The sequence below is a fragment of the Delphinapterus leucas genome, chromosome 11, assembly GCF_059928025.1.
Source record: "Delphinapterus leucas isolate spDelLeu-1000000601 "Yukka" chromosome 11, BTC_Dleu_Yukka2, whole genome shotgun sequence".
Lineage (NCBI taxonomy): Eukaryota > Metazoa > Chordata > Mammalia > Artiodactyla > Monodontidae > Delphinapterus > Delphinapterus leucas.
In genome coordinates, this window is record NC_143139.1 from 85,554,239 (window position 1) to 85,579,122 (window position 24,884).

The 24,884-nt window shown below is 40.1% G+C and overlaps 1 protein-coding gene, 1 non-coding gene and 1 pseudogene across 2 annotated transcripts in view; all 3 read right to left on the reverse strand.

Annotated features, from left to right (window-relative positions):
- Window positions 1-24,522, reverse strand: part of SLC41A2 (solute carrier family 41 member 2) — a 132,627-nt gene extending 108,105 nt beyond the window's left edge. Inside the window, exons 1-2 of the mRNA XM_022599802.3 lie at window positions 24,054-24,522; window positions 1,124-1,848 (exon numbers count right to left, since the gene is read on the reverse strand). Of these exons, the coding sequence (XP_022455510.1) occupies window positions 1,124-1,678 (555 nt within the window). The 5' untranslated portion in view covers window positions 1,679-1,848; window positions 24,054-24,522. The remainder of the gene's footprint in view (window positions 1-1,123; window positions 1,849-24,053) is intronic.
- Window positions 17,772-18,566, reverse strand: LOC111187802 (large ribosomal subunit protein uL16-like; annotated as a pseudogene).
- LOC115803699 (small nucleolar RNA SNORA70) lies at window positions 18,240-18,374 on the reverse strand. The gene has a single exon (XR_004024472.1). It is a non-coding gene; the product is annotated as a small nucleolar RNA SNORA70 (small nucleolar RNA).
- Window positions 24,523-24,884: the final 362 nt, after the last annotated feature.

Consider the following 24,884-nt stretch of genomic DNA (forward strand, 5'->3'; position numbering starts at 1 on the left):
CTACATTAAGAACTCCTACAAGTCAATAAGTAATGTACCCATTTTTTAAATAGATAAAAGATACAAAAAAGTATATAAGAAATAGTCACACAAAAGGTAAGAATGGCCAATAAACACATGAAAAGATGCTAAGACATTACTAATAATTAAAGAATGTTAATTAAAATATGATAACATTTTCCTATCAATTGGCAAAAATGAAAAAGATCAAGAATATCCAATATTGATAAGGGTACGGATAGATAAAAGTACTTATATACTGATGGCAGGACTACAAATTGGTACAAACTTTTTGAAAGTCAATTTGACAATACCTATAAAAATTTTAAACACATACAGCTGCCCTAATACCCAGCAATCCCATTTTTAAAATCTATCCTATGAAAAAATTAGTATGAGTGTGTAAAGATAAATTTATAAGGATATTTGTTATAGCACCAGCATGGGAGAATGAATAAGTAAATTTTGGTGTATATATACAATGGAAATATCAAGCACTCTTTTTAAAATGCTGAATATCTTTGTTATACTAATTTGGAAAGATGTCCAAGATACATTAATAAGCAATGCAAATAAGCTGCAGAAAAATATATATAGCATTTCATTTTTATTTTTGAAAAAAGACTGCACATATGCATGTATATAAGCATAGAAAAAAGTCTGCAAGTATATACAGCAAACTCTTAACAATGGTAACCTCTGGAGGGGAAGAGAGTTTTGGTTTGGAGATGAGGAATAGGAAAGACTTATCTTTTATTTAATCCTCTGCATTGTCCGAATTCATTTTAATGAGCATATATTAATTTTTATTTTTAAAATAAGGATGTATTTAAATATAACATTTATTGAGTTATTCATTTAGCTGATTTACCCAATTGGGGCTTACTTTACTATTTAATATTTTATGAAAAGTTACTTTATGGTCAGAATGAGACAATTCTCTTAGAACTTCTAAAGGAAAGCAAACAAAAAAACAGAAATAGCAGATTCTTCACCAAAGTCAGCATCAGTTCATTTTAACTAAGGGATAAATTAAATCTAAATATAATGTTTGAGATTAGTAACCAACACAAAGCGCTTTAAACAACAAAGACAGTGAAGTTAAACAAAGATGAAAACCCACCTGGACTATATCCAAAACCATGCCAGCTGAGACTGTTCCAAAGCCAGCTAACAAAAATGGCACAAGTATCTGCAGTGCCATGACACCACTGGACTCCTTTGGTAATTTCTGGTTTGCTTCCACAATGACATCTTCATCACCATCTCTAGATACATCTTCATCTTGTAACATGGCCGTAGTTTCTGAAGCCTCCCTTCCATCACAATAATTGTAGTTGGCGTAGTCATCATACTTTTGGCTACAGCTTGATGGCGTGTGCCCACTGTTGCCATGAAAAGATGGCTCTGAGAAACTGTGATATTCCATGTGTTGTTCAGATCTATTACTAAAAGTTTGTGCTGCAGTTGATAACCCATCTTGCCAAATGCTATTTCCTTTTTTGTGCCTGTCTTCCTGGTTTTTCTGGTAAATTACTGGAACCATACTCAACAGTAAGTTTAAAAACTTATCAGATTGAATTGTATTTAAACTTAAAGTCCAGTCTACAAAACCTCCTCCACTACTTGGACCACCACTTGTTCTGTTAGTAATAGATCTTCCTTTACTATTAGTCATATTGTCATCGCAAAAGACCCTGTACGCCTTAGATCTCAACCTTCATGAACCATAGCAGATGAATCAGAACCACATGAATGCTGGTTTAAATTAAGATGTTGACTTCATTGTGTAGAAAACAACGTTTCCACTAACAGAAGATGTTTAGAAGTTCCACAGAGGGATTGGATCTGGAAAAACAAAATAAAATAATTTTTAAAAGTCAGATTAACTATCTTGATACTTCATAATTAAAGGTATAAAATAACACGTGTTCTTAAACCAACCCTAATGTACTGACATTATACCCTTTGGGCTTAACTGCTTTGTACACAGAAATGTAGTATACAGCTTTTTTGTGTGCTCTATCTTGGTTAAAAATGTTTATCTTTGCATACTTTATGTAATTAATACCCATGTAAAGTCTTCAAATGTCTCTGAAATTCTACAATAGACAAAGTTATTAAATAAAGTAATGGCTTCCATTACTTATATTGAGGTCTCAGAATCAAATTGCTACAACCCTTTACATATGCAGGCACAACAAAGTATATGACATTATATTTTAAGCATATTAAATAATAATCTGTGTTACTTTATTTACAACTTAATATAATATACATTTTGTTATTAAAATATGAAGAAACGATGATAATGTTTGCCATGAAATTATTTGATAAATATCCTAAATAGTGTACATGGCATTTACTTCACATGTAAAATTAGGCTGATGTCATATTTGTAGTTTCTGACATACAAAAAATTCATTATAGTTGATTTAGGAATATAATCCCTCTGTTACCTAAGAAATAACCAAAATGAAAAGGGATTACAAATATTCACTTAATCCTATTTTGCAAGCCAACCAAAAGAAAGCTTGCAATGCACTTATCACTTAATGCCCTTCTCAAAGTCAGCTCTGACCCTTAATCCCAGAGTATGCTCCTGATTGGCTGGTTATGGACAAGATTCTCTCTAAAGATCCTGAACTAAAGACACAGACACATTGTGTAAGCTGGTTTGAGAGTGACAGGCACTGAAGTTGTGAGGTCATACATCACCTGCCCAGGTAGAGAGTCTGACTCTTGGGACAGCTGCCACCACAAGTACGTAAGTTTTCAAAGTTATTAGGGTGGGTCTAAGGCCTCAGGTGTTTCTCAGGAATGCCCAGCCCCGTCTTACACTTATAGGAGCATCCAAGATCAACAAATTGGCTCTGATTTGATAAGGGATAGATGGCCCACTGCCTAACTGGACTGCCCATCCACCAAGCTAGGCTAAAAAATGTTGCTACAATACTGCTGCTTTTAATGAAAACCATTCTATTCTTCAATATTTGTTTTCAATTTCTTAGAATATCTCCTTGGATAGGAAGATCAATAACAAGGAATGGCAAAGGGAAAAAGAAAAGGAGCTATGTTGGGGACAAGTGGATGCTAGGATCTGGTTCATCTATTTCATCATTCACTCACTTTCCTTTCTTCCCTCTTATGATTATGGAGGGGTCTGGGAATTCCTGCTGGGGAATAGTCTTAAAATATAGATTCTAGGACTCTGGACCTACTGACTCAGAATATGTTTGAGGCATATAAACATTTTTTTTTTTTAAGTTCCCCAAGTGATTACAGTACAGACATCCTGTGGACCTGCAGAGAATCCAGTGAGATTAGGTACTAGTTGCCATCTTTGCCACTTGCAGGCTGATCAGTATGCAGACAAAGGCAGTGTTTAAAGAAAATCAAAGGAATGGAGGCAATGTCCAGAGTGAAGCAAAGAAGAACCCAAGCAGTCCACAAAGAGGAAGAAAGCCAGAACAGCTGCCTGAGAACTTTCCATGTAAGAAGGGCTCAGCTGTATGTCTGGAACTTATGAGACTCCCAGCAGCCTTACATGAGTCAGATTGAGTGGGTTTCTGTTCCTTCAACCAATTCACCTCTTTTTAAGTAGTGAGCATTTCACTGCCCCAAAGAGATCTCTAATCAAACAAAAAAACAGAACAAACCTCAAAGAGATAAAGCTTTAAGACAAGTCTGAAGGGCCAGTGATGGATATAGGCAATTTCTTCTTCCCCTTGAAGCAGAATTATAAGGGTAATCAAAATGGAAATGCAGAGAAATGTAGATAAACAACAAAGAAAGATGACAGTATGTATATCACCATTCAGTCACCATTCAGCTCAAAAAGCATGCTCAGGAAAATTGACCAGCTAACACTAAATAGGAAAATGGAGTGAGGAGAAGGTTAAAAAAAGAGGAATTTCCCAAAACAAGTCATCTCTCTTAGAGTATTTGCAGGACATGGTTAAGCACATAGTCTGCACTGAGTTGGCCAGCAGGATCCAGATGCAAAGACACATCCAGCTCTTACTTTTGCCCCTAGTATTCTTTGTTTAGAAGGTTAGATGGAGAGATGGATATTCTGTACACAGGGCCACTGTGTACAGAGACCAGATAGAGCCTTTGGGTAAATTTAAAACAGTACCTCCTGGAAAAAGGAAGCCACAGGAATGGAGTCTCTGGCTGGATTTCAGCCCCCCTCCATCCCCTCAGCCAAGCACCTTCAGGCACTGCAGGATCTGCACAACCTTAAACAACAAGACTGGGCAGTTGGGTGAAATGGTAAACTACGCTTAAAGAGCATAAAACAAACAAACAAAAAACCACATTTTTATTGTTGTTTTCCTCAGCATCTTTCCTCAGTTTTTCAGCTTATGGTATTTCCATCTCCCACGTAAAACCACACTTGCCCTGTTCCATGAGGTTCTGGTAGGCCTAGCATCACAGTCCCCTCCCCTCCTGACCACATAATGACAAGTGCCTGGAGCAGGCCTGAGTCCTACCCCGGAATTTCACGTATTTGTTGGCTTATTATTTCCTGAATGGCTACTAGATCCTGGGGCTGCCCCATTAACAAAAGAGGCACTATTCTTGCTTCAAGGATTCTTCCTTGTAGTGGGGAGGAACAACAATCAAGTGAGCAAATAAATGAGATAATTTGTGGTAAAGGCAGTGAAGGAAACAGTTGATAGAGCAGAGTGAATGACTTGCAGGGCTACTTCAGAGGGGAAGGCCTCTGGAAGGGTGTTTTCTCACTTCCTTTTGGAATGAAATAATTCTGAAGCTGTCACTCTGTCTTCCTCCTCAAAAAGCTCCCTCTACCACCACTACCACCACCACCACCACTAACACTTGGAGGAAAGCTCATGTGTGTTAGAAAAGGATCCACAGAAACAGAGAATCAGAGCTAGGAGATGATGAGAGGGTGCAATTTGGAAGTACTAGGAATTACCTTGTTACCAGTGCATGCCACGGACCACATACCACCGTCTTGCACTGAGGAAAATGTGTTTATTTTTATTTATCCTTCATTTTATCCAGTTAATGAGTGATCAGTTATTCTAACGCTTGCATATTGACAAGGTCTATTATCTCCCTTAAAGACTCCTTAAATTTTCTTCCTTTAAAGAAATCACTTAGAAACTCATTGAATAATGGTTACAATCAACATACTTTGTGGTTGATTTAAAATAGGTAATGTACACATATGCCACTAAATAAAAAGTTGGTTGGGTTGCTCTATATTGTTATTCATCCATGAATGAGTAAAAACAACTAAAAATTTAAAAAATAAGTGAATAGAACTGGGCAAAGTTTCTCCTGGTTTTAGGTGCTTTAAGTTAAAGAATACCAGTGGAGATATTTATGGGTTACTCTTTAGCTACCTAATAGGTAATTTTAATCTAGTACCAACATAGCCAAAAATAAACAGTGTCTTTAAAAGTTTAGGTTAGCTTAGGTTTAAATTCTCAATTCTCTTTGTAAGTTATAAAGCAAGCAATCTCTAGGAAAAAGGAATCCACTACTTTATTTGCTAATGGCCAATGTTTGCACAAAACAGGTTTCCAAAAAAAAAAAAAAAAAGAGCATCTGCCACAGGTAAAACAAGTACAGTGATTAACATTGTGGCTTGGGTTTTTTTTTTCCCAAATTGCTATATGAAAAAAAAGTATTATCTATAGTGCTCATGTAAGGTCAATAAAAATATCAGGCATGATTCAAAAACCCTAGATTGAGTGGCTATATCAGATGCTGTTATGTAGCAATTTTGTTCCAAAGATTCTTTAGGTGTTATGTGGAGCCAACACAGGGGCAAGTCTATTTGAGTGCCTTAAACCCTTGTTACTCAAAGTATGGTCCACGGTGCAGCAGCACTGGTATCACCTGGGTGGTTATGAGAAATGCAGGATCTCAGCTCCCAAGCATAACCCAACCTACTGAATCACAACCTGTGCTTTTAATAGCATCTCCAAGTGATTTATGTACACATGGAAGTTTGAGAAGCACTTCCCTGAACATTCAAAAAAGAATCTGATTCATACCCATTAGACTAAAAATTAGATGTTGTCAGACTTTCAAATGTGAACAAAGACATGAGAACTGGTAACACATACAACACCACTAGTGCAAGTGTAAACTGTACAACCATGTTGGAAAACAATTTGGTATTATCTACTAAAACTGAAGAGGCATATGCCCCACATTCCAGCAATTCCACACCTAAGTACATACTCTGAAGCAACTCTTGCTTTGTACAGCAGGAGACACATAAAAGAATATCCTTAGCAATATTTTCACACTAGCAAAAGAACTGGAATTAACTCAAGAAAAAAGACAAATGGCGGGACAGTCACACAATGGAATATATGAAGAAGGGGATGATAAGCAAGCACAAATTTCAAGAGAATGGTTACATTTGGGGAAGTAGTATAAAAGCACACAGGGAACTCCAAAAGTAGTGGTTATATTGTTTAAGCTTGGTGGTATATACGTGTTTATTATTGTTTTTTAAACATTTTCATTACATCACATGAGTGCTTCAGTCACATGAGTGATATTGTGACAGATTTTCTTACTCCCATTTATTGCTCCCCTCCTATAAGATGATTGTTTTCTCCCCCTGTTGCCATGTTACCTGCAGGGACTATGGGAGGATTATACTGCCTCACATCCACTGACATCAGGTTTGGGCATCTGACTCATGATGGCAGCAACATCTACAAACAGAAATAGTTCAGCTATGGCTTCTTTTCCATCTGACATGGGAATGACATGTCCTAGGTAAGTGCTGCTTCTTCAGACTGGGTCCTGGGACAAAGATAACACACAGGGCTGCAGCAACCTACAAGCAACACGCAACACGAGAAAGAAAGCTTTGCTGATGAAAGCCACTGAGAGTGCGGAATTGTTTACCACCACAGCATGATCTAACAAAAGCTAACCAAAAAAGTAAATATTTTAAAGAAGAATCTGACCCACAGATTCCCATCTAGTTTAGTTTAAGAGAATCTCTCTGATGTATGAGCACATAAGGATTCCGTCTATGGTTAAAGAGTTTGAAAACAGTGTTTTCCAAACATTCAGATCTCATTAACCAAATTTCCCCCCAAATTTTACCAATTTAAAAATGATCTTTCCTTTAAAAATAAAAATGCAGAAAGGACAAAATCTTGGACTAAAAGCCTTTCCATTGAGCACATTTAGATTGATCAAGAACTCACTTCATGCTCCCTGTGAAAGCTTTGTCATGGGCCAGCATTAATCTATAGAGTTGTGTCAGGGAACCACTGACTTAAAGGAAAACAAACTAATACAAAACAATCCTGATGAATTCAACTGTAGTTACAAAAACAAAAAAACAATAATGCTAAAATTGCTTGCTTTAGAAGAAAAAGGATTGTATCGTATGTGTGTTGATTTACTAAATCAGTATCTCGGAGAAAATCTGCCTATCGTGCTGGAAGAGGCATTCTGTTCCATTGCAAAGGTTAAATAATACACTTGAAAAATTCATCAGAGCTGTGAGTTAGCAGGCCTAAGTCACGCCTCATTACTAAGAGAGGCAATAAATGGAAGTTTAACACTTTGTTATCTTCCCATAACAACAACAAAAAGATTATCGCACTTAGTCTAAAATCTCAAAACTTGTTGGGGGGTGGGTATTTTACGTTTGTATAAGCACACATAAAACCACAGCACTACCACACACACACACACACACAAAATAACCTAGAAGTCAAGCCAGCTTATGGTTACTGTGTATTCTTAGTTTCACCACTCTGCAAGTGTGCATTCTGCTTTTTTTAAAATTTATTTATTTATTTTGTTTATTTATTTTTGGCTGCGTTGGGTCTTCTTTGCTGCATGTGGGCTTTCTCTAGTTGCGGCGAGTGGGAGCTACTCTTCATTGCGGTGCATGGGCTTCTCATTGCGGTGACTTCTCTTGTGGAGCATGGGCTCTAGGCGTGCGGGCTTCAGTAGTTGTGGCACACGGGCTTAGTTGCTCCGCAGCATGTGAGATCTTCCCGGCCCAGGGCTCAACCCGTGTCCCCTGCATTGGCAGGTGGATTCTTAACCACTGCGCCACCAGGGAAGTCCCCATTCTGCTTCTTTCATTTCCTCTGAATATGTCTTCTGTTTCTGTTTGTTATGAAGATGTAGATAGTCACCAAACAGGATGTGTTATGTGGTCAGTTAAATCAGATTTCAGAGAGGTCATGCCAGCCAAAACTAGCTAGACCTTAGCCAATATTGCACAAATTATTTTCTTGTTTTATAAAAAATTTTGGTACATTCTTTTGAATAATATCCAGTAAGTACTTAATTGAATAGCAGGAGGATTATGTCTATTTAATTTGCTTTTTACAGCACTCAAACCGCAGGCTGCCTTTACGCCGCTCAGTTTTCTTCCACTACGTTCATTTAAAGAATGAAACTTGGGCTTCCCTGGTGGCGCAGTGGTTGAGAGTCCGCCTGCCGATGCAGGGGACACGGGTTCGTGCCCCGGTCCAGGAAGATCCCACATGCCGCAGAGCGGCTGGGCCCGTGAGCCATGGCCGCTGAGCCTGCGCGTCCGGAGCCTGTGCTCCGCAACGGGAGAGGGCACAACAGTGAGAGGCCTGCGTACCGCAAAAAAAACACAAAAAACTGCTACCTCACAAATACTGTCCTCCCCGATTAAAAGGCTCACCTCTAAAGTGGAATCAACGTATCCCCCCCCCACACACACACACTTTTTTTGCTTTGGTTGAAATGCATAGAGTTAGCTCCTAGAAAAAAAAAATGCCGGCTTTTTGGCTTAAACTGGAAACTGTCTAATTAAACTGAATTCAAGCACTCACACAGGTTTCATTTAGGTAACATTTAGGTAATTTAGGTAGTGATGTCAAGCTTTCTTGATTTGGTAGTCCTGATATTCTCTAACAAACACAGAAGCTTGAGAAATCATGGGCATGATTCAGCTCCTGATATCCCAAAGCTAAAGGACTCCATAAAACAATCACTCATTTCTAAGACTGCCCACTGATAGAACAGAGTAACATCATAAAATTTATCAATCCTAAAGTTTCTATAGGCCTAAAAGACAGCCAAACATTTGTAAAGAATTTGTTTGAGCCCAGAGAAAGAATCAGTGGGTATAATAAATCTTCGGTATAATAAATCCTCAATACATCTCAAATAATGTTCCAAAGGAAACCAGAACCAGACAACTGATTTGTTTTCAGAATCACAACCCTCAATCCCACTTAAAAAAATAATTTTTTAAAAAGGATGATTTATTTGGAAGAAGGATACACCGAAGACAAGCCAATGAATCAACTAAAACAAAATCCGCAATTGAACCATTTCTGCTTATTGAGAAAATGTTGACAGAATAAATATAGTGTGTGTCCAAAGAACTAAGGGTATTGCATAAACAAAGTACAGTTCATTCTACCAAGTACACTGACTGATACTTGGTAGAATGAACTTTGATTATATTTATCCCCTATCAAATCAACTGAAAAGTGAAAAAAAAAACCCCAATCATTTAACTAGATTCTGATTAGATTAATAGCAATACAGTTTTATAATACAGGTAGTAAACAATGACCAGAAATATCACTTAGTACTACTGTTTGAAACAACTCGGTGAATAGTTGGTAGCAAAGGAGCTAAATCAGAGAACTCTGTTTTGAAGCCCAGAAACTGCTTTTAAACAAGAGTATATTTCTCCCATTTTAAAACATTTCTTACATGTATCTTATTCAAAAAAACCACTTAACCATGCTCTTGCAATTAACTTGCAACTGACATTCCTAATTTCCTGCTAACTGCTGCTGAGAACCTCACCCCCTTATCAATCACCCTAGATAGAGTCACATGAAACTTTACTTAGAAATTATAGCTACAGAAAGCCTTGCTACTGAAAACTGGTATCTTTCTTTTTCTTTAATGAAGACTGAGCGACCCTTTTACTTCAGCAACTGCGACCCTTTTACTTCAGCAACAAGGAAACTTACAGCTACATCTGAAACTCACATCTATGATCAATTTATTCATCTTAATGTTACACTCCTAGTTTTATTTTCTCTGGTACTGGTTTCATAATTTTTTAAAAACCCAATATTTCTTGTAAATGTTATTTTTTATAAAGTGACTCAACACCTTTGTGTAAAAGGTAGTATACATGAGAATAAAACATAAATAATACATTTCCTTACTGGTTTTCCCTGGCACTTATAAATCTGAAATACCTAAATTTAGAGACTAGGTAACTGGAGTTCAGCATTTCAAATGAAGAGAAATTATTATTCTGAACTCACCAAAAAGTATACTTTCATACTTTTAGCCTTAATACATCCTTACACTCTTAAAGAGAATTCCATTTTTAAAACGCAAACACACTTCTAGCGCCAACTTAAAATATACACTTTATTCTTCGTACAATTAAAGTGAAAACTGAATATAAAATCTTCCAGAATTGTAAAGTGCAGAATGGATAACCATGTGTCAAAGTAAAAATCTTCTTTCTAAGAAAAGGAAAAGGGAAAAATGATTTGCCACGTGTAAGGTTAACATTTTTCTTCTACATTTGAAGACCAAGAGTGCCCCATCATTTTCATGGTGATCCATTCCAAATATTTACTCAGAGTCATTCTACCCCTCCAGGGGCCCTTCTCCCTCCCCCATCCCTGAGGTGAAGCAGCATGCTACAACCTGCTGAGCAGGCCACATAGAATTACAGTACCTTCTACTCGGTGACGAAACAGGACAGCTCCCAAACCCAGTGAGGTCTTCCTCCGGTGGTGGCCTACCATCACCTTCCCTCGCTGGGACACCTTCACAATGGTACCACCCAGGGAGATGACACCAATCTTCCCCCTTCCCAAACTGTACTTTCCCTCAATACTGCTCCCTGGTACACAGAGCTGTGAAGGCAGGGCAAGTGCACAAAGTCACAGCAAGAGGCTCTATTAGATTAGGTGAACCACAGGTACACAGTGTTACCTTACTCAACTATTTTGGCATCAAACTGAAATAATGAGCTAACTCTTTCAGTATCTTTACTCTCTGCAATCAAGTCTCTCCTCTACCCTTTCGTCAGAGCTGCGTACTTTTTAATTCAAATACCAGTTAAAAAAAAAAAAAAAAAAAGGAGCCGAAGGGCTCTAAGTCCAACTTGAAGTTCAAACTAAAACTACCCTCAAAGCCACCCCAAAACAACTTAGTTGCCACATACTGGCCTTTGCTCATAAAAATATCCTGACTACCTTTCTTTCCCAGCTCATTTGGAAACGGTGCTTCTAACATCCACTGGCATAGAGTTCTCTTCTATTGTTTTTCTATTTTTCACAGAAGCGATATGTGTTCAATGCAAAATAAACAAATAAATAAAGGCCAAGGACAAACAAAGTTGTTTATTCTGGAAACCCACCATCCAGAGATAATCACTGATGATATATTAGTGCATATGATAACTTTATTGTTGATATATTTTTTTCTATATCTATGTTTAAAACAAAAATTGGTTCATATTACACACAGTTTGGCATCCTGCTTTTTGCATTTCATAAAATATCAAAAAAGAGTGTCTTATCAGTATCCTACAAAGTTATTTTTAATGGCTACTTAAAATTTCCTCTTTCTAAAACTCCCAGGGGCTCTAAAATTTCTTCTTTCCTACTTCTCCCCCTCCACAGTTTCCCAGTAGGAACACAACTAAAAGGCAACATTCATTCAATTAATACATCCTAAACACTTCCAGAAAACTAACATTCCACTGTATTCACAGCAATTATTTCATTTATATTTTATATTGTTAGATGATCATGAATAAACAACTGTATCTGTGCCACCAAGTTCCAAGGAAGGGCCAGGCTGCCATCAAGTCTACAGTGTGTCTCCCCCATGAGCCATGACATATAATTCAAAATAACTCCAAACAAAATAAGAGTCACAACAAGGTACAAGTCTTTCCTAGAAAGACTATTTCCTTGTTTCTTTAAAAGTCACAAAACATTAACAGATGGCCAACAGGCACAAGAAAAGATGCTCAACAACATATTAGAGAAATGCAAATCAAAACCACAATGAGGTATCATTTCACACTGGTCAGAACAGCCATAACCAAAAAGTCTACAAATAATAAAGGCTGGAGAGGGTGTGGAGAAAAGGGAGCCCTCCTACAGTGTTTTTTTGTGGGAATGTAAATTAGTGCAGCCACTATGGAAAACACTATGGAGGTTCCTTTAAAAAACTAAAAACAGAACCACCATATGACCCAGCAATACCACTCCTGAGCATATATCCAGAAAATATGAAAACTCTAGTTCACCTCAGTGTTCACAGCAGCACTATTTACAAGAGCCAAGACACAGAAACAACCTAAATGTCCACTGACAGATGAATGGATAAAAAAGTGGTATGTATATACAATGGGATATTACTCAGCCATAAAAACAAATGAAATGTTGTCATGTGCAGCAACATGGACGGACCTAGAGATTATCAAACTGAGTGAAGTCAGTCAGACAGAGAAAGACAAATATTATATGATATCACTTATATGTGGAATCTTAAAGAATAATACAAATGAATCTATATACAAAATAGAAACAGACTCACAGACATAGAAAACAAAATTATGGTTACCAAAGGGCAAAGGGAGGGAGGGGAAGGGATAAATTAGAAGTACGGGATTAACAGATACAAACCACTATACATAAAAGAGATAAGCAACAGGATTTACTGTTTAGCACAGGGAACTATATTCAATATCTTGTAATAACCCATAATGGAAAATAATCTGAAATATATATATTAAAAAAAAACTGAAAAAAATTTCAAAATATTATTTAAATTTTTTTCTCTCTTTTGGTGCCCCCTTGCTAATGCTCTAACACATGCTTACATCGTCTATTAAGCACTGCCTCCTGGGATTGAGAAAAGAACAGGTTTTGTTCCAAGGAATAATATGAGTTTAAACTCAGATGATAAAATCTATGCACAGTCAAAATCCCAGACTTGAGCACACAGATTCAGTCAAACACATTTTGAAACGGAGAATATTAACTGCTTGTTCAAAGTTGTATTATTCATGTGGAATCACTGGCAAATGCTTTATGCTGTGTTTGAAACTGTACAAAGCTTCCCGAGATATATGCAATGCTTTCATTATATGAATAAATGGATAACATGATTTGCATTGAGTGGTTTTACGGGGGAATTTCAAGTGACTTATTCAGCAAATCTCCACACTTCAATTAAAAGAGACGATTTCCTTCCAAAAAATTAAATGTGAAGAAGTGTCAACACACTAATGATATTGACAGTAGTTTAGAGGCTGGGTTCTAAAGTCAAACTGCTTTGGCTTAAATTCTGACTTTCACTAGCTATGGGACGTATGCCTCTATACTTTAGATTCCTCATGAAAAAATATCTCCTCCATTGGGTTACTGTGAGAATTAAATGACTTAATACATGTAAGGTGTTTAGAACAGTGTATTGAGCCTTCAATAAATATTAGCTAGTTACCATCATCCTTATTCATTATTATACATTTTTGTAAAAGGCTCAAAACCTACTTTCCACCTCTTTCTCCCCTTACTAAGGAACAGACTAGACCACAGAATCACAAAAATGTTATACAGTGCTGTATTAAACCCCTACCTTATAATTTTCAGATCAACTGTTTTGTTCCTACTTTCTTTAAAAAATAAACTGAAGTTTAATATTTACATTGTATACACTGCACTCATCCTATTTTTCATTTAACTGCCAGCATGCTATAAGATACTGTATATCTATAATGACCAGTATATACACAGAACAAATGGTACCTATATATACTGAACAACACAGGTCTTCAGGAAACCACAATGTTCTAAAAGGAAAAACGAAGATGAAAGCTGGAATAGGAAGTAGCTCTAATACTGCTGTTAAATTTAAATATCATATCTAATGTACTTTTTTACTTTTAAAAAGGTATCTAAATAACATTTTTACAATTTACAAATAAAACAGACTACCTTAAACCACTAGTGTAAGGTTTATTCTAGACTAGAGAACTAAGTCTGCTCAACCAGAAGGAGAAATATTACAAAGATAGAATCCATCATGAGTTTGCCTGGGGTTATTCTGAAACCTATAATCCAGAAATGACAGACAAGAGTTCTCTGACTTTTTTTTTTTTTCCAAAGAGTACTAGAACATTACCATAAAAATTCTTTACTGTTTTTTATGTAAAAGATAGAGGAAAGTGGCAGATAAAATGAAGAAAATAGGCCAGGCTTTGGACTCTGGGCCTACCTATTAATTTTGCTTTCTTGATTATAGATATAACAGTCTGCTTTAAATCTCAGGAGAATACACTGGTTAATAATGAAAAAGATTTATTTTCCCACTAAATGTTCTTTGGCCTGATTACTTTCCTATATTGTTTATTCATACCTTACCAGGAATATGAATAGCTTATCAAAAAGCCACTCTCAGAATAAAAAAAACCCACTTCTTCAAAAAACTAAAGTCTAGGGAATTCCCTGGAGGTCCAGTGGTTAGGGTTCCACGCTTCCAATGCAGGGGGCATGGGTTTGATACTTGGTCGGGGAACTAAGATCCTGCAAGCCATGTGGTGTGGCCAAAAAAAAAAAAAGAACTAGAGTCTAATCCATAAGTCCTCCCAAATATTTAAAAACTTAAACCCCAAAGAAAGGAGAACAATCACCCATTCTACAGAACATCAAAACCACTGAAAGCAAAAAGAATAGACTTTGCTTGTATGTACTTGTATAATCTTTTCTGAAAACCTAGGAGGTAGACATGTTCATACACTACAGTTCAGGAAACTGAGTCTCAGAGAGGTTAAGTAATATGCTCAAGTTACAAAGTCAGTAAAATAAAGACACAGGACTCAAATTCACAACTTTCTTACCAGCTAATGATAAAGCAGAAATGACAGGCATTCCCTGTACACCAGTGTGAGTGGCCACGGAGACGAGGCTTACAGAACAAGTCCTTCAGTGCTCCCTCCCAACTCCATGCGCTACACCGGAATCTAGCAGGTTGGATTCAAGTTATTTTTGAACACAGTTGATTGCTCAAGAAAGGAAACAGCTCCCTCCCAAGTCTCACCCCCTAATTCACAGGTGAATTATCTTCTGCCTTATGTTCTGTTAATAAATAAATGAGCAATTATTTACTGAAGACCCAGAAATGTAACCATACCATAAATTGCCCTTTTTATAAGTGCCATATAAGGTGGTGTAGAAGGAAGAGACCACTTATATCTTTAGTATCTGCCCCTCAAACGCTCTTGTTTTATAATACATAATTGCACTTATTTACACGAAGGTTGCTCTTTACTAGTCTGTGAGCTTTTGATACAAAATTCTGCATATTCCCCACTCAGTATTAGTCAAAATGTAGGTGGTGTCCACTAAAAATGTTGAAAGAAGGAGTGAACGAAACATTGACGAGTTGAACCTTAAATAACAACATTTAGAGAGATGGAGAAAAAGAAGGGGAAGTACGTCCTAATGAGGTGGCTGGCAACCAGGCAGACGACTGCTGGGGAAATGGATAGGCAGGTCTGAGTAGAAGATCCGTATCACCAAGCAGCAAAAAAACGGTAAACTGGAAGATCTGGAATTCCTGACTGCAGGGTTAGGACTTCATTTTCTAAATTAGGCCAATGGTTTCTGAACATTTATTTTTAATGCAGGGGAATGCTTTGTTTAAATTAAACCCTACTCGAAACCCCAATATAGAAAACAGGTAAAAGCAAAGCAGTACCGGTTGAAGCCCCACTCAGTCCCCATCTTACCTAACTGAGAAGCCCCCAAAGCCCCTCCTTGGAGCACAGTTTGAAAACCACTGGGTTAGAAAAAGGTCTGGAAGGACAGATACCGAAGTGCTCAGAGCACTGACTTCTGGAGAACTGGGTTGGCCTAGGTTGAGGGAGCAGGGTAAGGAAGGACTTGAAATACTATTTTCACTTTTTAAATCCTGCCTTTTTTTATATTATTTGAACTTTTGTTTATATTGAGCACTTTTTACTTTTAAATTTCAAAAGAAATAAGATACCATTGATCTAAAAAAGCATTTTTAATGGTTAAATTTCTTCAAGAGAATTGCCACATTTAATTTATTTATTTTTTTAAAGAAGACGTTGGGGGTAGGAGTTTATTAAATTATTTATTTATGGGGCTTCCCTGGTGGCGCAGTAGTTGAGAGTCTGCCTGCCGATGCAGGGGACACGGGTTCGTGCCCCGGTCCGGGAAGATCCCACATGCCGAGGAGCGGCTGGGCCCGTGAGCCATGGCCGCTGAGCCTGCGCGTCCGGAGCCTGTGCTCCGCAACGGGAGAGACCACAACAGTGAGACGCCCGCGTAACGCAAAAAAAAAAAAAAATTATTTACTTATTTTTGCTGTTTTGGGTCTTCGTTTCTGTGCCAGGGCTTTCTCTGGTTGTGGCAAGCGGGGGCCACCATTCATCGCGGTGCGCGGGCCTCTCACTATCGCGGCCTCTCTTGTTGCGGAGCACAGGCTCCAGATGCGCAGGCTCAGTAGTTGTGGCCCACGGGCCCAGCTGCTCCGCGGCATGCGGGATCCTCCCAGACCAGGGCTCAAACCAGTGTCCCCCGTATTAGCAGGCAGACTCCCAACCACTGCGCCACGAGGGAAGCCCCGAGAATTGCCACATTTTAATGAATCATTTCCTTATAGCAGGATATTTTCTTGACTAAATTATACTGCAATGAAAATGAACATCTTTGTGCATAAGACTTTCTCATATTTAGAATGATTTTCTTAGGATAAATTTATACAAGTTAATGGTTCCCATTTAAGTTCAATTAGTATTTTTTAAAAGTCATCCTATAGGGACTTCCCTGGTGGTGCAGTCGTTAAGAATCCGCCTGCCAATGCAGGGGACACAGGTTCGAGCCCTGGTCGGGGAAGATCCCACATGCCGCGGAGCAACTAAGTCTGGCCGCCACAACTACTGAGCCTGCGCTCTAGAGCCCGTGAGCCACAACTACTGAAGCCCGCGTGCCTAGAGCCCGTGCTCCGCAACAAGAGAAGCCACCACAATGAGAAGCCTGAGCACCGCAACAAAGAGTAGCCCCACTCACCGCAACTAGAGAAAATCCGTGTGCAGCAACCAAGAACCAACACAGCAAAAAATAAATAAATAAATGTTTTTAAAAAGCCATCCTATAGTAGCAAGATTTGATCCTAGCATGCATGTTTAAGATATATAAGACCTAGGGCTTCCCTGGTGGTGCAGTGGTTGAGAGTCTGCCTGCCGATGCAGGGGACACGGGTTCGTGCCCTGGTCCGGGAAGATCCCACATGCCACGGAGCGGATAAGCCCGTGAGCCATGGCAGCTAAGCCTGCGCATCCGGAGCCTGTGCTCCGCAACGGAAGAGGCCACAACAGTGAGAGGCCCGCGTACCGCAAAAAAAAAAAAAAAAATAAGATATATAAAATCTAATTTACAAAACTAATTAGCAAAGTTTCCGTATCTCAAAAAATGTATTAAAGAGAAATCTGAAACAGAACTTGAAGTCTGTCTACCTTTCATGAATTTTTCATAACTTCTCTTGCCACTTATCAAAACCATACACTGAAACAATTTTCCTTCACAGTTGGGTTTCACGATCCAATTCTGTGAAGTCACAGTGCTGTGACAGTACAATCATTTTCTGGCAACAAACTGACATCACTAAATTCCTAATTGTAAGTTCTGTTGGGTATATGGATGTTCTATTTTTACTTCTAAGATCAAAGTCTATTTTCTGTTGCCTCTCCATTAAGCTCATATGATTGATACATTTTTTTTTCTTGGACAAGAAAGTAGGATTTACTGGTGGGCGTGAGTAAGGAGGGGACAGCGCCAAGGCTCTCGCGAGTGCAGGGCCCGCCATCTGTCCAGGGGGCCACAACTAGGGATGCATTCGACCCCACAGCCATCCGGGATAAGCCGCTTTTCTGCCACCATGTTTTCAAATTTGTCCGCATTAAACTTTGTAAATCCCCACTTCTTCCAGATGTGGATCTTCTGGCGGCCAGGGAACTTGAACTTGGCCCTGCTGTGGGCCTCAATCACATGTTCCTTGTTCTGCAGCTTGGTGCAGATGGGCATCATGACGTGGCCAATGTGGACCCTGACCCCTGTGCCCTGGGGCTTTCCAAAGGCACCACCCATACCTGTCTGGAGCCTAGACTGGGGACAGCATGCCAGTCATTAATGTCCACTGCAAAGGGCTGTCTTCGAGGTCCCTTAGGGCAACCTATACAGGCAACAGGCTGCATCCACTACCGAGGAGACTGCTGTTTGCAACCACTGCGCACCAGGCCCCCATGGGGAAAAGGGCACAGTTGGCTGGATTGGCTGCAGATGACTGATACATTTTAATCAATGTATTCTCTTTGTCCCCAGCCATCTTTATAAAACTGCCTTTTGGTGAGTGCTCAGAGAATGCCTATCTGTTCAAACAAAATATAAATGGCTGCCCGACTGCCTCCTCCTGTGAACAGCCTGCAATGTTCCGTACTTCTTGAAAGCAGAAACCCCAGAGTCAGAAAGTCCGTTCTTCTTTTTCTTATCTCTACTACTGCTTTAGTATAACAAAAGTACTTTTTGTTAAATTAACTTTTTGTTAAATAAGTGAATGGACTTCTATCACTAATGAATCCAACTGGGCAAAAAGAATTTCTAATAAAAACCTTTTTCCGGCTTCCGTGGTGGCGCAGTGGTTAGGAATCCACCTGCCAATGTGGGGGACACGGGTTCGAGCCCTGGTCCGGAAGATCCCACATGCCGCGGAGCAACTAAGCCCGTGTACCACAACTACTGAGCCTGCGCTCTAGAGCCCACGAGCCACAACTACTGAGCCCATGTGCCACAACTACTGAAGCCTGTGCACCTAGAGCCTGTGCTCCACAACGAGAAGCCACCACAATGAGAAGCCTGCGCACCGCAACGAAGAGTAGCCCCCACTCACCGCGACTAGAGAAAGCCCGCGCACAGCAACGAAGACCCAACACAGCCAAAAATAAAATAAAATAAATAAATAAGTAAATAAATAAAAATTAAAACAACAACAACAACAAAAAACCTTTTTCTTTTTCCAAAAGCAAGGATTGCTAGAAACATCAAGGTCACTTCTACTACTATGTAACAGTTCTAATAGGGTATTTAGACTCTATCAGCAAAGATTTGCCTAGTGCCTACTGGGCATGGGGCACCATGCTAAACGCCAGACGTTCAGTGTGAACAAGACAGAAGCAAGGCCTGCTCTCATAGATCTTTCCCTCTTGGTGCAACAGCACTTTGGCAAACCACGAATCTTTATGAAATGAGAAGTTCCAGTACCAAAAATAGAAATATTCTTTAGAAGAAAGAGACTGGAACCAGACTTTGGAATACCCGTAACACTGGGCCGAGGAATGCAAAGTTTATATTTGAGTAGAGGAAAACGAGGTATTCAAAGGGATCCTTAGAAAATATTAATCTAATCAGGCTCTGATTAAACCTTTTCAATGGCTTCTCATTTCCTCTAAGATAAAGCCAAAATGTTTAAAAAGGGTAACTAAATCTTGCATCACCATTCCCACCTACCCAAGATCTTTGGCTGTGGTCATACTGTTCTTTTTCTCTGTTTCCTTTATTGTTGGGATTTTCAAACTTTATACATCACGATCTAGTAAAGTATCTATGTGTGACACGCTTATTTTCTGTTTTATTTCTTTTTAAAAACATGCAGTTCACAACCACTAAATTAATTTTACAATCTCCTGGTAGATGCCTAGGTGCCTGCAGCTTGAAAAATACCACCTTGGTATATACCACACTCTCTCTCTCTCATTTCTTGGCCTTTCCACACATTCTTTTTGCCGGAAACATTCTTGCTCATCCTCCTTCTTGCCTTTTTCTGGCTACTTCCTATGCTACTTTGTGACCTGAGCTCTTAAACATCACTTCCCTGACCCTCTTAGATTAGTTCCCCCTCCTCTGTGTTCCTGAAGTACTCTATGCTTTCTAACATTCATTAAGCTTTACTGTAATTGTATGTGTGCTAATTGTCTTTCTAGGCTGTAAACTCCATAAGCATCAGGACCCATTCTTGGTCTCTGCTGAATCCTGAGAGCCTAGCCCAGTGCCTGTTACTTATTAGGCACTCAGACAATGAGGAGTAAAGCAAGTAAGGAAATGGACTTGAATAATCTATATATTTAACCGCACAATGAAATGAGCACCCACTTAAAAACTGTTAAGAGGTTTAGCCAGTTCAAAGGAAAATATATTCTCAGTTCCAATTATATAAATGGTGATTAAGTTCCTAAGCTAGCCTACAAAACGCTATTACCCACAAGCACTTAACTGATGAGAGGATGGCTGCTTATTTGCCTCTCTGCAAGGACAAGAGAACTTTCACTCCTCTAAGTAGGAGAAAACAGGATTAAAGGGACACCTTGCTTTCTCCCTACTCTATCAGTTCCTCCTAGAGCAAAGTGACTTATCTAATGGCTGAGATAAGACTAAAGGTCAATATTCCAGACAGGCCCCAGCCCTGAGCTCTCACTGGCTCTTGGATTTATCTGTCTTCAAGAAGAGAAGGTTCTCCTTTCCCTTCCAACTCCTATGAGGAAATTTCCCCAAGACAGGGCTTTCCCTGCCTGCAGGGGAGACCTGCAGTTTTTTAGGTGCTATAGAATCACGTGGGTAGATAAATTAAGAAGGAACAGAGGAAGTGTGGGTCTAAGCTAAATTCTCCAATCCAGCTTTACCAGAAATGAAAATTAAATTATATTTTAATAGTACTATAACCCTCACCTGGCTTCTTGAATCTGATCTCAATTTGCAGAATCTGGAGAGAGAAGAGTCGTCCCAGTCTGATTTCTGGGTCCGAGGAGAAGAGTAGCACAGAGCAACAAGGTGGAGCAAAAGGGAAGGGAGTGAAATGAAGGAGAAAAAGGTTTCTTTCACTTTTCCTCGTTTGAATTTTTCTTGGGCAAAAATGTCTAAAGAAGTTGAACCTATCTTTGTGTCCTACAACCTTCCCCTCCAAATTGTTTCTCATTCTTGCTTCTCTTTTCTCATCTTCCAGACCTTTTATGCTGCCCATAGATCTCCATTTTCAACACCCACACTTGTAGAAATAGAGCAAGTTTTCCCCAAACCTCCAAAATGTTCCATGATCCCATACCACTAACGTCTCCTATCCCTCCTCATGTCAAAACTCCCATTTCCTCAGTGCAGCTGATCTGGAGGAAAGCAATCTGATTAAATTCATTCATATTAAGATAAAACAACTGGCTGACAGTCTAGCCAGCCTACTAGAGATACACATATTTTTTATTTTACACACACACACACACACACACACACACACAGACATTTTTAAGCTATAGAAATCTAACTACAGTAATTTCAGAGAAAAGATGAGGGGTGCCTAAAAATCTCCCATAAAGGAGGCAGGTCCGCTCTGATCAGCATTTCCCAGGGATCACATCCCCAAAGTTGTTCCCACATTTTCCCCAACTTTCAGTCCTTAAGTGACACTAAAAACCCCAGGGGGCAGAGAAAGCCAACTTGGGAAAGCATTTGTAACTACAGGATATTTAGTCATGCATTGGGTAAGTCAGTTACAATCAATATTAGCTTGGATAGGTTATAATTTCAGTATGTTTGACAATCATTCTATTAGGTAAAACATATACTCAGGTTATATATTGCAATTATTACCTCATTCTACTAATGAGGTCAATGAGGCATAAAGGGGTTAAATAACATTTCCATTGTTTAAAGTTTAGTAGTTGAAGAGCAGGACTGGACGGCTCTTCACCCACTTTGAATCAGTTGTTTATCCATTAATTCCACTTGAAAATCTCTAATTGTATTTTCCATAACGTTTCTGAAATTTGGTAGTGTACTTTAGAACAGTCATATTAGAGTAAAAGAAAAATGAGCTTGAATTCCTAGGAGGTAAACATCATGTCTTTTTCAGTGGTTTTTGTATGAAAGACCTGAGGCTGATGCTGAATTTGTGTGCGCTCAGAAATTAAGCACGGAATAGGCAAAGTAGCATTCATTCAGCTGCAAGTGGCTCTTAACTTCAGCGCCATAAAAGATACTTATTTGCCGCCCAAATATGAATATAGCTGTAATAAAGACTACACACACTTAGGATGATAAGATCTTCCACTTTGCCTGAGAAGTATATGAAATTTTAATTGAGTAATTGGTGTTTGCTATTTTTTATTAGTTTGCTTAGCTAGCCACCAAAATAAATTATTTGTAATTAAAGTGATAACTAGGACTTTCCAAACCAAGCATAGAATACATGAAAATGCTGTGTGTGTTCTCTCTTGACTTTGGTCATGAACACACTTTTTGTGGCTTTTCTCAAAATACCAGAAAGGGTAAAGGGGCAGTAAGGCACCCAAGAAATGACAGTTAGCATATTCTGACAGACTTAAATGGCACTTATGCACTTCCCCCAAGTAGAAGCATTATGTTGCTTGGTATCAGGTTGGTTGGGTTTTTCGGTCAGTACTCATCTCCCAAACCTAGAATTTTTTAAATATAATTCAACAATAAAAAGACAACCCAATTAAAATATGGGCAAAAGATCTGAATAGACATTTCTCCAAAGCAGATACACAAGTGGCCAATAAGCACATGAAAAGATGCTCAACATAATTAGTCATAAAGAAATGCAAATCAACACTACTTCATACTCACCAGAATGTCTGTAATAAAAACTAGCAAATAGTCAATAACAAGTGTTGGTGAGAATGTGAAGAACCTGGAACCCTCATACACTGATGAGAATGTAAAATGGTGCAGCTACTTTGGAAAAGTCTGACAGTTCCTGAAAAAGTTAAATATACAGACCCAAAAGAATGGGAATCATATGCCCACATAAAAACTTGTACGCAAATGTTCATAGCAGCATTATTCACAATGGCCAAAAAGTAGAAACATCCTTAATGTCCATCAACTGAAAATGGATAAACAAAATGTGATATTGTAGTACATCAATACAAATGGAATACTATCCCGCCATAAAAAATAAGTACTGATACATGCTACACATGGATAAACCTTGAAAACATTATGCTGTGTGAAGGAAGCCAGACACTAAAAGCCACATAATGTATGATTCCACTTATATGAAACTTACAGAATAGGCAAATCCATAGAGACGGAAAGGAGATTAGTGGTTGCCAGGGGGTGGGATAACGGCGGAATGAGGAGTGACTTTTAATGGGTATAGGGTTTCATTCTGGGGTGATGAAAATGTTCTGCATGGTGGTGATAGTGGTGATAGTTGCAAAACTCGGTGAAAATACTAAAGGCCGCGCTTTAAAAGGATGAATTTTGTGGTATGTGAACTATATCTCAATTTTTTAAAAAAATTCTTCATTTACAGAAAGAAATTACATAGACAAGTAATATACCTACAAATGTATTACATACATATACGTATTCTCTTTCTATGAATCAACGTTTGGGGTTCTTTTTAGTTGAGATATATTTCACATATATAAAGAAAGGAATGAAAGAACACGGTGACACGGAGCAATTGTGAGCCCTGAAGCCTTGGATCTGGGGTGTGCCCCAGCCTGACTCGCAGGGTCTCCATCCGTGCTCACCTTCCACCCATCACTCAGCCACCACCCGCTGTCCGGTCCACTGTCAGGGCCGGGGACGACCCACCACGGCCGCCCGGCTCCGCTGCGGGCGCCCCAGGGCCGGCCAGCCCTCCCGCCCGAGGTGGGGCTGCCGCGGCGGGCCGGGCTCGGGCGCTGCCTGCGGGCCCGGAGGGGACACGGCGGCTCGGGCGGGCCCCGCCGCTCGGCCGCTCCCCCTGCCCTGGCCTCCCTACGCCCCGGCCGCCGGGTCTCAAGCCTCCCTCCAGTACCTGGGATGCGCCCGAACCCCGCGCCGCGGCCAAAGCCGAGACTTTCCCTCCATTATCACCTGCCCGGAAAGCGGTGCGAGGAGAGGGGACCCCGCCTCCTCAGACGCGACCGACGCACCGTGGCAGGGGACGGAAGGGGCATTCACCTAGTTCCCCCGCGGCGGCGGCGGCGGCTGCCCAGCGGCCGTGGCTCCTTCCTCTGGTGCGCCTCCTCGCGCCGTCGCAGCCCCACGGTGACAGCCCCGGAGCCGGCGCCCTCCGCCCGCGGGCTTCCAGCCGCCCGCCCCGCCCCCGCGCGGCCGCCCAGCGCAGGCGCAGCCGCGCCGCCGCCCCGGGGGAGGCGAGAGCCTGGTGATGTGGCCGCTGGGTTGGCGATCGGGAGCGCGAGCGCCGCCTTCTCCCGGACCTTTGGCCGCAACCTGACGAACGCGGGCCGAGAACCCGATAGGGCAGAGCAAACGGGGAATATTTCAAGGGATGCTACTCAGCAGAGAAGGGCTGTGGACTTCCTTGTTCGTCAGCCCCCTCCATCCCCACCGACCCACGCACATCCACATCGCTGGCTGCTCCTCGGTCCGAGCCCCCAAATCTATGACTCATGATTTCTGTTCTCAGACCAGGGACCTCCTGCTGGCCGTCTTCGTATTTCCTTCCCACAGACCGGGGTTAAAACTGTGTAAGCCTTTCTTAAGAGCAGTGCAGAATGGGCCATGCTTGATCCGAGGTAGGAGAGAAGGGGAGCGACCCCCAGGAGAATGAGATTTAGGGCAGCTCCCAGCAGTGGGAGAGAGGTGTACAGGCAAAGTGCATGGGCCCTGTGGAGGTGTCTGGAATGCCACACTTTTCAAGCTTGCCCGTGTTTGTTTTGTAGTCTATATAAAAGTGAGCCACAGTTTGCAACGTAAAGCCGAGAACTCGTGTATTTTATTTAACAACTATCTTTTGAGCATCTTTTGCAGGTAATGGGCAACGCCGCC